The sequence below is a fragment of the Aythya marila genome (genome assembly GCF_965140915.1).
Source record: "Aythya marila genome assembly, contig: HAP1_HAP1_SCAFFOLD_235, whole genome shotgun sequence".
Taxonomy (NCBI): domain Eukaryota; kingdom Metazoa; phylum Chordata; class Aves; order Anseriformes; family Anatidae; genus Aythya; species Aythya marila.
Window position 1 is genome coordinate 26,732 of NW_028136791.1, and position 14,427 is coordinate 41,158.

The window sequence follows — 14,427 nt, forward strand, 5'->3', positions numbered from 1 at the left end:
GGCACTTAGGCACTCACTCTAAGAAATTTTTAGTAGGAAGAGTGTCTGCTGTAAAGCTTTAATAGGATGTAAAATGCTTCATTAAGCATTATCTAACATGTCTAAACCAAAATGCAGACTAAAGATGTGGTACTTTGGATGTTATTATAATTTCCCCTAGCATCATATGTAGAATTACAATCCCAAGTGATTAATTTCCACACTTAAATGTCAGCAGAAAATGAAGTTCTAAGTTTGATTTCAGAATATAAATATACTGCGGTAGTGGAGAATAATTAAGGTCTTGATGTTCTCGTGTACTTTCTTGCAGATGGTTGGAGTCCTGTTAACTGAACCATAGGCTCCACATGGGAGAATAGGTCTGCCCAGGCAGACTGTAGTGCTCATGTCTCAGGCCTTCAAATGCACTGGTGTTCAGACCTTTAGGACTGCCTTTGTCTCCATTTCATAATTCTTTGGGGATAAGGAACAGAGTTTAAAAAAAGACTGGATTTGGAGACGTGGCATTTTTCAGGCTCAAGACTGGCGAACTATCCCTGATTAAACTGGTGTTTTTCAGAAATATTTTCCAACCTTTTTGCCATTTGACTGACTCGTTGTTGGAGAAAAATGTGTGAATGGCAATACTGTCTAATAAGCAATAAAATGAGAAGAGATAATGTGCTATTCAGACTCTCAAAAACAAATCTGAAAGTTGTTTTTTTGTTTGTTTTTGTTTGTTTTTGTTTTTTCCTTGATGTTTTGTCTCAGTGCTAAGATGCTTGAAACAGGATCTAGTCACATTCCCTGCATGGGTATGATCTTCAATGTTTCTGTTCAGATTTTTTAAAATCATTGATTTTAAGATTCATTAAAATCATCTACTGACAGTATCCATTTAGAACGTTTCTCAGATCTTTCCTGTACTGATAATTATTTGGCAGGGACCAGTACTTGCTACTGCAAGACTGTTGTATACTAGGGTGAGACTACTATCAACGGAAGGAGAAATTTGTTGGATTATCGGAAATCCAGAGGAAACCAGCTGTGAGGCCTGCCATTGAACACTGCTCTATGAATGCCAAACAACATCTAAAATGTTAAAAATAGGCTTCAATCCTTACAGCCATAGGCTTTCAAACCTCAACATTTGTTGGAATTGTCTTGGTGTGCGAAAGCTACTGATACTCTCATTTCTTGAGTAGTTCCAGGAATTTAAAGTCTGAGCCTCTTGCTGTGTCATGGGTTTATGTGGCAAGGTTTTGGTGTTAGGGGGCCACAGGCGTGGCTTCTGTGAGAAGGATCTAGAAGCTGCCCCATGTTTGGCAAGGGCCCCACTGCTGGCCAGAGCTGAGCCAGTAAGTGATGTTGTTTTGCGCCTCTGTGAGAGCAGATTTAAGAAAAAAAAACACAACACTGTGCCACACAGCAGCTGGGAGAGTGAGAGGAGTGAGGAACAGCCTTGCAGGCGCCAAGGTCAGTGAGGAAGGAGGGGGAGAGGTGCTCCAGGCATGGAGCAGAAGTCCCCTGCGGCCTGTGGTGAGGCCCATGGTGAAGCAGGCTGTCCCCCTGCAGCCCATGGAGTACCACGGTGGAGCAGGGTTCCACGCTGCAGCCCGTGGAGGAGCCCACGCAGGAGCAGGTGACCTGGTAGGAGCTGCTGCCCGTGGGGGACCTGTGCTGGAGCAGTCTGCTCCTGAGGGATGGACCCCATGGTATTAAGCCATGTGGGAGCAGTTCTGGAAGAGCTGCTGCCTGTGGGAAGCCCACGCCAGGTCAGTTCAGCAAGGCCTGCATCCTGTGGGAGGGACCCCACAGCACAGGGGACAAGAGGGATTGAGAAGGAGCGGTGGAGAAGCGCTATAGACTGACCATAACCCCCATTCCCCCACTCCCCTGCGCTACTCGGGGGGAGGAGGTGGAAGAGGGTGGATGGGGGGGGGGGCAAAAAGGTGCTTTTGGTTTCTTTCCTTTGTTTCTCGCTTTTCTAGCTGCTTAGGAATAGAGAATAAATCTTACTGCTGAGTCTGTTTTACCAGTCACAATAATTACTGTGCGTCCTCCCTGCCCTTATCTCAACCCTTGAGCCCTTTTGATTTTATTTTCTCCCCGTTCCTCTTTGAGGAGGGGGAGTGAGAGAGCGGTTGTGGTGGAGCTCGGCTGCCCACCCGAGTAAAACCACCACACTGTTTAAGGAGAAAAACAAGACAGAGTACACATACCCACACTTCAGGTGACATAGCAATCCAGGTGGCCATACTGTGACCTGTGATGTTTATTCATGTATCTACTCCTTAGTGTTTTTCCCCTAAAATACTGTTCCTTTCAGGGAAAGGATTACATACTGCTTTTTCTCTTTAATCATCAACTTGGTGATTAGTTTAGGTTTAACCTGACTTAACTACTGCATGTGTGAATATTTTTGTGTGGCTAAACTTCCAAATAATAAATGCAATTACATTATATAAAATTAACTTTTTTTTTTTTTTTTTTAAGAAATAGCTTCCTCAGAGAACTGAGTCCAATCTCTGTTAGCCAAAATATGGTCTTGAATCACGGTTCCTCACATTGGCGTGAGTGTCTGCCTGTAATGTGCTGTGGAGGTTCGCTATTAGGCTTTGTGCGTGGCAGCAAGGTCATTTGTGAACCTCATTCACTGGAAACAGGGAAATGTCAGAGAAACTATTGAAACATGTATCGTTTCTCTCTTCACACCTAGTCTCTACTTTTCATCTGCAGTCCCTTCTCATATACTCACATTTTTCTTCCAGCACAAGTAGCAAAACAGATGGGCTCACAGGTCATGTGGAATTTATGCTGTTACAAACGTATGTTACTGGCCACAAGATGCTTCTTTTCCTCTTGTTCAGTGAACGGGACTAGATAAAGCACTACACTTCCCTGATACAATTGCAGGGTTTTTTTGCCTTTTTTTTTTTTTTTTTTTTTTTTTTTTTCTGGCTTCATCCCTGATGAATTACTTGTATTTTGAAAATATATTCTTAAATATACCTCGGATTTTTCCCTGCATTTCCTTTGGTGAAGCTTGATGCTTTTGGGCTATCTTTAATTTATTTAATGTTCAGTAAGGGTCTGATTTTATTTAACATGCAAGTGCAACTTACCCCCCCAGTCTTAATGGCATTGCAACCACATGCACTGCACTATACATTTATTGTAATACTCCTCCCAGCTTTCACTGTATTCATCGTGTCTAGTTTATTTCTAGTCACTATATCTACATTACCCTTTTCCTGTGGCCTGAGTGGCTTTTGAGCATATTCCATAAGGAAGCAATCCTGTATTACTCTTATATTAATGCTTGCTTAATAGTTTTTCCCACTAACATTTTCCTAGGAAATGTCTAGGTAATTGAACTCCTCCACTGGATCATTACGCTGGATTCGATACAGACTTCCTTCATCTGTAAAAACGTTTCCTGATACGCTTTCTCATCCTCTCCTGAAAGTCTCTGGCAAGGTCCAAGGACTAACTTTTTCCATATCCCATTGATCAGTTTACTTCCAATAGTCCCTGTTGTGTCATCCAAAATCCTAGTGTCATTTATTTCTGTTTATTCAGTATTCTCCCTGTACGCAAATTACTCCCTCCCTCATTACTTTTGTTTTACCTCACCCATCCGCAAACTTTATACCTTGGTAATTTTATCTCCCAGTTGATAGCTTGATTTAACCAAGTCTCTGTCATTCCAATGTAATCATAATTTTCCCTCAACACATGTTTCTAATACAGCAATCTTGTTTCAGACATGTATATTTCTAGCATTTGTAAAACACATTCATCCTGTTTTTGTCATTTTTGGTCACTTTTTTTTTTTGAATGTGTAGAAAGTAAGGGTGTTCACATTGACTTAATTTACAAATTCAGTGCCCCTTTCTCTAAGCGTTAAAGTCCTTATCTTTTTTGTCTATGTGAACTCTGGCTTCTGAGTAATACAAGAAAATTAAGACTCTTTAAATTACTTTTCTCATCTCAGTCTGAAAGTGTTTCTGCAAAGTCAATCTCTTTTGATTTTGAAGGGTTGTAAAGCCTTCTCTTTAGGTAAGAGACCTCAAACTTCTCTTCACAGAGGATTTTGAACCAGCATACCAGTAGTTAGCCTATAAGATCAATCCTTTGCCTCCTTTATTCAGATTGCCCTTTGAAAGTTACTTAAATGGTAGACGCATGTGATTAGTAATTTCTTTGTCCAGCAGACACTCCTGCTGTCAGTCCTCTCTGGGTGCCAATACCTTCAGTGTGGGCTAAAATTCCTGGAAGCTTTCTGACACCCTTTCAGTATTTTGAACTTTTGTCTGGTTGAGAATTGGAATATTGATTTACTTGTCTGGGTTGCTTATACCACGTGTCGTCGTTCCCCCCCCCCTTTTTTTTCTTCATTGTTCTCCTTTTCTGATAGAGATAGGGTGATACAGAAGAGTTTGGATGCTTATTAATCAAAAATAAATCGAATTTTGGAAATGGAAAACAATCACTTATCTATCTGTAAATGGCAGAGAGCTGCTCTCTAGCTATCTTGCAGCTGCCCAGGGAAAGTAAAAATCTGGGCTCAGAGGGCTGAAATAATTACACCCTGTCGTGTTTTGAACCAGTCTAATCTTCACTCCAGCTGCTTCTGCCTAAACACAGGGCAGCACCTTAACTATCCAAATGGCTGATTAAATTATAGGTTTACCACTTTTCCTAATCTGTGAAAAGTGCAGTTCAAAACTATGTGTTTCTTAGTTGAATAAAGCCAGAGGAAAAAGTGATTCTTCCGTAACTCAGATTTATAGCTTCGCTCTTCCTTTCCTCCTTTCTCACTTTCACTATGTCCTATTGTCAGCTGTTCCTCTCCAGTTGCCTTATTTTACAGCTATTGCTTCCCACTTCTTCTGATGTATTTACCTACAACCCATGTCTACATCTGCACACCAACCTTCTCTTGTCTAGCTAACCGGAGACATATTTCACTGCAGTTCTGTGAGCTGCATGAGCTCTTATGATTCTGCCAGCTGATGAAGATTGACCTGCTGTCGAGGGAATGAAAAACTGGGACGTCTTTTCATTCTTCCTGTCAGTAAAACACCTGCTTCTAAGCCTTCCATTAAGAAAAATAATAATAATAAAAAAAATCCACCATATTATATTACAGTAAAACTACACACTGCAGGGAGATTGATTTAGGCAATATGTGTTTATGCAGATGGGAATATACTTCGAAGTCTGAGGGTGAGGGCCTCATACTTCAAAGAGCTCTAAGGATTTATGGAACAGATGGTAAGACTGAGAGTGCCGTGTGAACCCATCAGCGTGGACACAGATCTTGGAATCTAGATGTTCGTGTTTGACACATGACTGAACACATGAACCATAAATAACAGCGATCCCTGTTTGTAGGAGATGAGCCTTTGATGCGTGGAAGTGGTTCTATTTTGCTGTATCATGGGATAGCGAGCATGGGAAGCAGTGCATCACTAGTTAGTTCAGAAGTGACTGATAGATAGGGTGGACCTTGCTAGCTCTTGTGTAATCTGTTTGCTACTTGGAGAACTCCTTTCTTTCTGCAGTGAGATATATCTTGCTCAGAAGTAAATGGAATCTAATTATTTGTGGGCTGAAATAAGAACAAATGGAGATATAGAAAGAACTATGTCTAGATCAGCAGAGCAATGAAGAAAAAGTCCAAGAGGATATGGAAAGAGGATATTTCCAGGATATGGAAATGATCCGTTATGTATCAGTACAATTTCTGAACACTTGACAAGAGATACTGTGGCTTCCCCTTCAGAAAAGAGTCTCGAGAGCCGAGTACAGGGAGACAATCACTTCCCTAGCCCTCCTGGCCACACTTCTTCTTATACAAGCCAGGATGCCATTGGCCTTCCTGGCCAGCTGAGCACACTGCTGGCTCATATTCAGCCAACTATCCATCAATACTCCCAGGTCCTTCTCGGCCTGGCAGCTTTCCAACCATTCATCTCCCAGCCTGTAGCGCTGCTTGGGGTTGTTGTGCCCCAGGTGCAGGACCCAGCACTTGGCCTTGTTGAACTTCATGCAGTTGGCCTCAGCCCATTGTTGCAGCCTATCCAGATCCTCCTGCAGAGCCTTCCTACCCTCGAGCAGATCGACACACGCACCTAACTTGGTGTCATCTACAAACTTACTGAGGGTGCACTCGATCCCTTCATTCAGATCATCGATAAAGATATTAAAGAGGACTGGCCCTGGTCTTGACCCCTGGGGAACTCCTTTAGTGACCGGCCTCCAAGTGGCTTTAACTCCAGTTAAATGTAACTGGATTACAACAGCAGGCATGCTTCTAGCCACACGTGCCTTTTTCCAGAGAGAAAGCTGAAGAACATGGCAACCCACAGGCTGCTGCACCCTGCGGGGCAAGGGCAGAGCAAAGCCCAGGCTGGCACAACACAAAGCGTTGGGGACGGCCATGGCTGCGGAATGCTGGCCCCAAGGGCGGTTGGGCGGTTGGGCAGGCCTGTACCGGCTGCCCGTGCTGACGGGGAGGCTGCTCGGCTGCCTGCTCCTCCCGCTCAAGTGTCCGCTCCAGACACAACCTCAACCAGAGGGAGTCAGCTTCTTTTTCCTCTCTCTTCAAGCAGGATGGTGACACGATTGGGTTAGGAAGGGAGTGCCCGCTGCATGAGGATGAGGGGACAGGGACGGCCTCGGTGAGTCGCTGGAGACCCTCGGGCACAGAGGCAGGGGATGCCCATGGTTAGAGGGAAATGCTGCTCCGTTTGGTGCTTTTCCTTTCAGACAGAAACATCCCTAGCGATGAGACCGGACCATGGCACACTGCTGGCCTCTCTCGTTTTGAGAACTCAGCCAGAAAAGATGCCAACGCTCTCCAGGACAGATAAGACAGCCCCAAGCCATTCCCCACCACGGTGTCACTACGCTAAGTGGGAATATGGCACATTTAATCTACAAGGAACATCTCCTGGACATCAGGAAGATGGGAGATGGACAGCCTTGGTGTGAGGCTGGGAGAGCCTCATGCAAGGAGGAAGGAATGGCTTCCAGTGCTGAGAGGGGGTGGCTGCTCGGTTCGTCGCCTCCTCTATTACAGCTGGAGACACTGACAGTGCTGGAATGAAGCCATGGCACACTCCTGGACAGTCTCGCATTGAGAAGTCAGCTGGAAAAGGTGTCAACAATCTCCAGGACAGGTAAGATCACCCCAACCCACACCCACCAGCCTCTAACAGCAAGCAGGAAGGTGACATGCTCGGGCCAGGAGGGCAGCGACCACTCCATGAGGATGATGGGACAGGGACAGCTTTGGACAGCCTAGGGCATGGAGGAAGGGGCTGCCTGTTTGACAGAGGGATGCTGCTCCGTTTGGTGCTTGTTCTCTTTCAGCCAGAATCACACCGCGATTCGACCAGACCATGGCACAATCCTGGCTGCTCTCCCCTTGAGAAGTCTTCTGGGAGGAAGAGCTGCCAACGCTCTCCAGGACAGGTAAGTTTGCCCCAGTCCACACCCACCAGGGTCTAACAGCAAGGAGGACGGTGACACGATCGGATCAGGACGGGAGTGGCCGCTGTATCAGGATGACGGAACAATGACAGCCTTGGTGAGTCGCTGGAGACTGTCGGGCACAGAGGCAAGGGCAGCCTGTGGTCTCAGGAGGATGCTGCTCTGTCTCGTGGTGCTTCTCTTTCAGCCAGAAACGCACAACGATGGAACCAGACCACGGCACAAGCTTGCCGCTCTCCCCTTGAGAAGACAGCTGGGAGGAAGATCTGCCAACGCTCTCCAGGACAGGTAAGATCGCCCCAACCCACACCCAGCAGGTTCTATTTGCAAGCAGGACGGTGACACGATCTGGTTAGGACGGGAGTGACCGCTCCATCAGGTTGACGGGACACTGACAGCCTCGGTGACTCACTGGAGACCCTCGGGCACAGAGGCAGGGGCTTCCCGTGCTTAGAGAGGGATGCTTCTGTGTTTGGGGCTTCTTCTATTTCAGCCAGAATCACACAGCGATGGCATAAAAACACAGCACACTCCTTGCCGCTCTCCCCTTGAGAAATCAGCTGGGATAAGAGCTGCCAACCCTCTCCAGGACAGGTAAGATCTCCCCAACCTACGCCCAGCAGGCTATAACAGGAAGCAGGATGGTGACACAGACTCACAGAGTCACAGAATCACAGAATTTCTAGGTTGGAGGAGACCTCACGATCATTGAGTCCAACCTCTAACCTAACACTAACAAGTCCTGCACTAAACCATATCCCTAAGCTCCCTAAGCTCTATATCTAAACGTCTTTTAAAGACCTCCGGTGATGGTGACTGAACCACTTCCCTGGGCAGCCCATTCCAATGCCTACCAACCCTTTTGGGAACGAAGTTCTTCCTAATACCCAACCTAAACCTTCCCTGGCACAACTTCAGCCTGTTCCCCCTCGTCCTGTCACCAGGCACATGGGAGAATAGACCAAACCCTACCTCGCTACAGCCTCCTTTGAAACACCTATGGAGTGCGATAAGGTTGCCCCTGAGCCTCCTCTTCTCCAGGCTGAACAATCCCAGCTCCCTCAGCCACTCCTTGTAGGACTTGTTCTCCTGATACGTCACCAGCTTCATTGCCCTTCTCTGGACTCTCTTGAACACCTCGATGTCCTTCTTGTAGCGAGGGGCCCAAAACTGAACACAGTACTCAAGGTGCGGCCTCACCAGAGCCAAGTACAGGGGGACAATCACTTCCCTAGACCTGCTGGCCACACAGCTTCTTATACAAGCCAGGATGCCATTGGCCTTCCTGGCCAGCTGAGCACACTGCTGGCTCATATTCAGCCGACTATCCACCAATACTCCGAGGTCCTTCTCCGCCTGGCAGCTTTCCAACCACTCATCTCCCAGCCTGTAGCTCTGCTTGGGGTTGTTGTGTCCCAGGTGCAGGACCCGGCACTTGTCCTTGTTGAACTTCATCCAGTTGGCCTCAGCCCATCAGTCCAGCCTATCCAGATCCTCCTGCAGAGCCTTCCTACCCTCGAGCAGGTTGAAACACACCCCTAACTTGGTGTCATCTTTAAACTTACTGAGGGTGCACTCGATCCCCTCATCCAGATCATCAATAAAGATACTAAAGAGAACTGGCCCTAGTCCTGAGCCCTGGGGGACTCCACTAGTGACCGGCCTCCAACTGCTGGTCACTAGCAGAGTCCTCCATTCACCACAACTCTTTGGGCCCAGCTACCCAGTCAGTTTTTAATCCAATGAAGTATACACCAGTCTAAGCCACAAGCAGCCAGTTTCTCCAGGAAAATGCTGTGGGAAGCGATGTCAAAAGCCTTGCTGAAGTCAAGGTAGACCACATCCACAGCATTTCCGTCATCCACTAAGTGTGTCGCTTTGTTATAGAAGAAGATCAGGTTCGTCAAGTAGGATCTGCCTTTCATAAACCCATGCTGACTGGGCCTGATTGCCTGGTTGTCCTCCAAGTGCCTCATGATGACACTCAAGATAACCTGTTCCATGAGCTTCCCTGGTACTGAAGTCAAACTAACAGGCCCGTCGTTTCCTGAGTCCACCCTCCAATCCTCATTGTAGATGGGCATCATATTTGCTAGTCGCCAGTTGACTGGCACCTCCCCTGATAGCCAGGACTGTTGATAAACAATAGAAAGCAGCTTGATCAACTCTTCCACCAGTTCTCTCAGTACCCTCAGGTGGATTCCATCTGACCCCACTGATTTGTGTACATCCAAGTGCCATAGCAGGTCTCCAACCATGTCCTCATGGATTATGAGGGCCACATTCTGCTCCCCATCCCTTCCACCAGATCAGGGGGATGGGTATCTAGACAACAACTGGTCTTGCTGCTAAAGTCTGAAGCAAAGAAGGCATTAAGCACCTCAGTCTTTTCCTCATCTCTTGTCACTTTGTTTCCTCCCACATCCGGTAAAGGATGGAGATTCTCCTTAGTCCTCCTTTTTGTGTTTCTGTATTTATAAAAACATTTTCTGTTATCTTTAACAGCAGTAGCCAGGGTGAGCTCCAGATGAGCTTTGGCCTTTCTAATTTTGTCCCTGCACAGCCTCGTGACATCCTTATAGCCCTCCTGAGAGGCCTGCCCTCTTTTCAAATGTCCCAAACCCTCTTTTTCTTCCTAAGCTCTAGCCACAACTCTCTGTTCAGCCAGGCCAGTCTTCTTCCATGCTGGCTCATCTTTGGGCATGTGGGGACAGTCTGCTCCTGAGCCATTAAGATTTCCTTCTTGAAGAGTGCTCAGCCTTTCTGGACTCCTCTGCTCTTCAGGACTGTCTCCCAAAGGACTCTGCCAACCAGTGTCCTGAAGAGCTCAAGGTCTGCCCTCCGGAAGTCCAAGACAGCAGTTTTACTGATCCCCCTCCTGACTTCACCAAGAATAGAGAACTCTACATTTTCGTGGTCACTCTGCTCAAGCCAGCTCCTGACCACCACATCTCCCACCAGTCCTTCTCTGTTCTTGAACACCAGGTCTAGCAGGGCACCTCCCCTGGTAGGCTCACTAACCAAATGGGTCAGGAAGCTATCCTTGACACTATCCAGGAACCTCCTAGACTGCTTCCTCTGAGCTGCATTGCATTTCCAGGCTATGTCTGCAAAGTTGAAGTCCCTCATGAGAACAAGTGCTGGTGATTGCGGAACTTCTGCCAGCTGCTTGTAGAACACCTCATCCATCTCCTCATCCTGGTTTGGTGATCTATAAGAGACCCCCAGCACGATGCCTGCCTTGTTGGCCTTTCCGCTACCCCTAACCCATATGTACTCAACATTATCATTCCCAGATTCAGGTTCCACAACATCAAAACACTCTCTAATATAAAAAGCCACACCACCACCCCTTCTGTGCTGCCTGTCCCTTCTGAACAGCTTATAGCCATTCATTGTAGCAGTCCAGTGATCAGCGTAGTCCCACCATGTTTCAGTTATTGCAACCAAGTCATAGCTTGCTTTTTATTTCTTTGCTCTTGAGAAATGGCTACAACTATATTATACTGAACATACATCAATAAAATCTCTGTTTATGGCCCAGAGGGATTTGGCACTTCAAATATTACTCTAATGTCTCTCTGGCACCTCCATTTTCACCTGGTGTCTGCATCTGAACAGCTTCCTCCTGGCCTCTGTCTTCATTCAATGTGCTGGGAGCTGAGACAAGCAGCTAACATGCAGATTCCTGATTTGTGCATATTTAAAACAAGGCAAGAGGAATCCCAAATCCTGTGAGCTTGTGTGAGGCATGGGAGAGGCAACTAAGCCCCCTTCTAGCATCTGGACTGCAAATAAAGAAGGAGATGCCTTGAATGACCCAGCTGAAACTCTTCCCTCAGGAGAGTTTAGTTCTGACTAAAACCAGGATATAGAAAAAGTGATTCTTGGACATCATACCTCTTCTGAAATGAAAAAGGACATTGTCCCCTATCCAATGGAGGGAATCAGCATGAATGTTTACTTCGGTGTGTTTCAAAGTTGATTCCTCTGGAGGCCCAGGGACTTGTCAAGAGGTCCCTGTGCTGATGAGCTGGGCTGGGCTCCTGGGCCCAATGGGAGCTCCTGGCAAGCGGGCAGTGCTGCAGAGAGACAGCTCTGCCCAGGAGCAGCTCCTCTGCACAGCACAGCAGGGCTGGGGGCACTGCCTGCAGGGGACAAGAGTGGCTGAGAGAAGGGAGGGAGATGTTAAAGGCAGTGTGTGTGTGGGGGGGGATGCTGAGAGCTGACTGCGGGAGAAATCTTCAGAGCCCTGAACAGGGTAAGTCTCTGGCTGATGGGCAACACAGCTGTTGTTCCTGGTGCCATCTCCAGATTTGCTGGCAAATCCCACAGCCTGTGGGAGCTTTCAGGAGGACTGTCAGAGTTTCTTTGGAGAAGAGGAGAATGAGAAGCTCCAGAGCATGGATTATCTGTCATAAATAACAGAGGAACAGGACATGAGGGTTCCTTCTCACAGGGCCAGATACAGGTTGTACATGTGGCGTGCAGAGCAGGGTCCCTGCTGTGCCCCAGGGGCTGTGTGCCAGGGCAGGGCCTCTGCCGCCTGCCAGGTTCAGCACTCAGCCTGCCTGGGGAGCTGCCCAGGGTGCTGTGGGGAGAAGCTGTGGGTGGAAGGAGCCCCCCAACAAGGGCAGGACAGGGCAGGGTCCTGCTGCTTGTGGTAGGCTGCTTCCTGGGGCATGCTGCTCAGAGCTCTACAGGACACCGAAAACACATCAGAGAGGACTCCTCAACTAAGAGGTCAGAGCAAGGGATTCTTGAGGAGAAGCATTCTTTCCTTTGAAATTTCTACTTTTGCTTTGCTGGGTGGCAGTAGGAGATGCAAATTTATTTCTACATTATTATGAATGCCCTGACTCACCAGTTCTATTTACCTCCTATTAGGTCAGAGCTGCTCATTACCCACTGAACATGGGGAATTGTCCCTGAAAATTATCCTGGGACAGGGGATGTCTGCAGCGCAGAGCTGAGCACACAGTGGATGTGATGGAGTCTCTGAGCAATGGCAGGGAGGAGCTGTGGGGACAGGGAAGCAGCTGCCAGCAGGGCCAGCTTCAGGCAGCACAGACCTGGGCAGGTCACCTCCTGGGCCACCTCCTCCTCAGCTGGACCTCCAGGAGAGGAGAAAAGCCTGTGTCTTGCACTGTGATACACAACGAGGAGGCTAAGAGTACATGCCCTGCAGTGTCACTTCCATAGCTGAAATGCAAGCTAAGAGAATGGTGATTTCTGTGAGAGAAGCAGGGGGGTTTCCCTAACTTGTCACTCTTTTCCTCCATGGGCAGGTCCCCGTGGCATCAAATGTCCAACAGCAGCATCCCCACTGAGTTTCTCCTCCTGCCATTTGCAGACACACGCGAACTGCAGCTCCTGCACTTCGCGCTCTTCCTGGGCATCTACCTGGCTGCCCTCCTGGGCAACGGCCTCATCCTCACAGCCATAGCCTGCAACCACCACCTCCACACCCCCATGTACTTCTTCCTCCTCAACCTCGCCCTCCTTGACCTGTGTTCCATCTCCACCACTGTCCCCAAAGCCATGGCCAATTCCCTCTGGAACCAAACAACCATTTCCTATGCATGTTGTGCTACCCAAGCCTTTCTGTTAGTCTTTTTCATCTCAGCAGAATTTTATATTCTCACCATCATGGCTTATGACCGCTATGTTGCCATCTGCAAACCCCTGCACTATGGAACAATAATGGACAGCAGAACTTGTGTCAACATGGCAGCAGCTACCTGGGGCAGTACTTTTCTCTATGCTGTGCTGCACACTGCCAATACCTTTTCCCTTCTCCTCTGCCAAGGCAATGCCCTGGACCAGTTCTTCTGTGAAATCCCCCAGATCCTCAAGCTCTCCTGTTCAGATGCTTACCTCAGAGAGGGTGGGCTTCTTGTGGTTAGTGCTGTTTTAGCATTTGGGTGTTTTGTTTTCCTTGTGCTGTCCTATGTGCAGATCTTCAGGGCTGTGCTGAGGATTGCCTCAGATCAGGGCCAGCACAAAGCCTTTTCCACATGCCTCCCTCACCTGGCCGTGGTCTCACTGTTTCTCAGCACTGCCTTTTTTGCCTACCTGAAGTCCCCCACCATGTCCTCTTCCCAGTCCCTGAATCTTTTGCTTGCTCTTTTGTACTTGGTGGTACCTCCAGCAGTGAACCCCCTCATCTACAGCATGAGGAACCAGGAGCTTAAGGATGCAGTGTGGAACCTCATGACTGTTTTTCAGAAGCGATAAACTGTCTATCTTCCTTCTCATATCACTCAAAATAAAACTCATTCCAGGTGAGATGTATTTTTTTTCCTTATTTTGCTTTTCATATCTTGTGGTAATATTGTCCAAAATGAAATGATTTGTTCATTTTCTTCCATGTAAACATCCACCTGTCTTGAGTGACTCTGAGAACTGGTGGAAACAAGGTTTATTTAAAGTGTGTTTGAGATATATTTAAATAAATGGATCCTTCCTCAGAGACCTGTGGTGGAGCTGCAGGGGCACTTGGCTGTGCGCAGAGATGGAAGGAAGAAGAGTCCTGGCACAGCAGCACTGCCAGGAAACCCCAGGGATTGGTTTGGTGGAAGCTGCTCTCCTTTTCACCTCCCATGCTCTCCTTCAGAGCCCTTGTGTTGCTGTGAGGACTGATTGCTCTTGTTGCTTGCTCACTGTGCTGCTGTGGGGCAGTCCTGTGTCCACAGGCAGGGACAGGCCAGGGGCACTTCTCTAACATAGCTGGCTCTGTACCAGCACCTCCAGCATAAATGGGGATCTGCTTGGGGCAGTGTCTGAAGGCTCAGCTCTTCTCCCAAAGCTGCTCTCATGGATATTGCAAAGGAATGGACTCAAAGGAGGCTTCTTGCTTTGCTTGTTTCTCTGTGCGCTCAGGGCATGAGATCAGCTGATCACCAGGGATGAGCTTTTAGGCAAGAAGGGCTGATTCTGCAATTG

The 14,427-nt window shown here is 47.7% G+C and overlaps 1 protein-coding gene across 1 annotated transcript; it reads left to right on the forward strand.

Annotated features, from left to right (window-relative positions):
* Window positions 1–12,786: 12,786 nt before the first annotated feature.
* On the forward strand, window positions 12,787–13,719 carry LOC309891463 (olfactory receptor 14A16-like; the record flags this gene model as incomplete). The annotated part of the gene is made up of 1 exon (XM_082785831.1): window positions 12,787–13,719. One exon carries the CDS (start codon window positions 12,787–12,789, stop codon window positions 13,717–13,719), a length of 933 nt encoding a protein of 310 aa, XP_082641957.1.
* Between the last annotated feature and the right edge of the window lie 708 nt (window positions 13,720–14,427).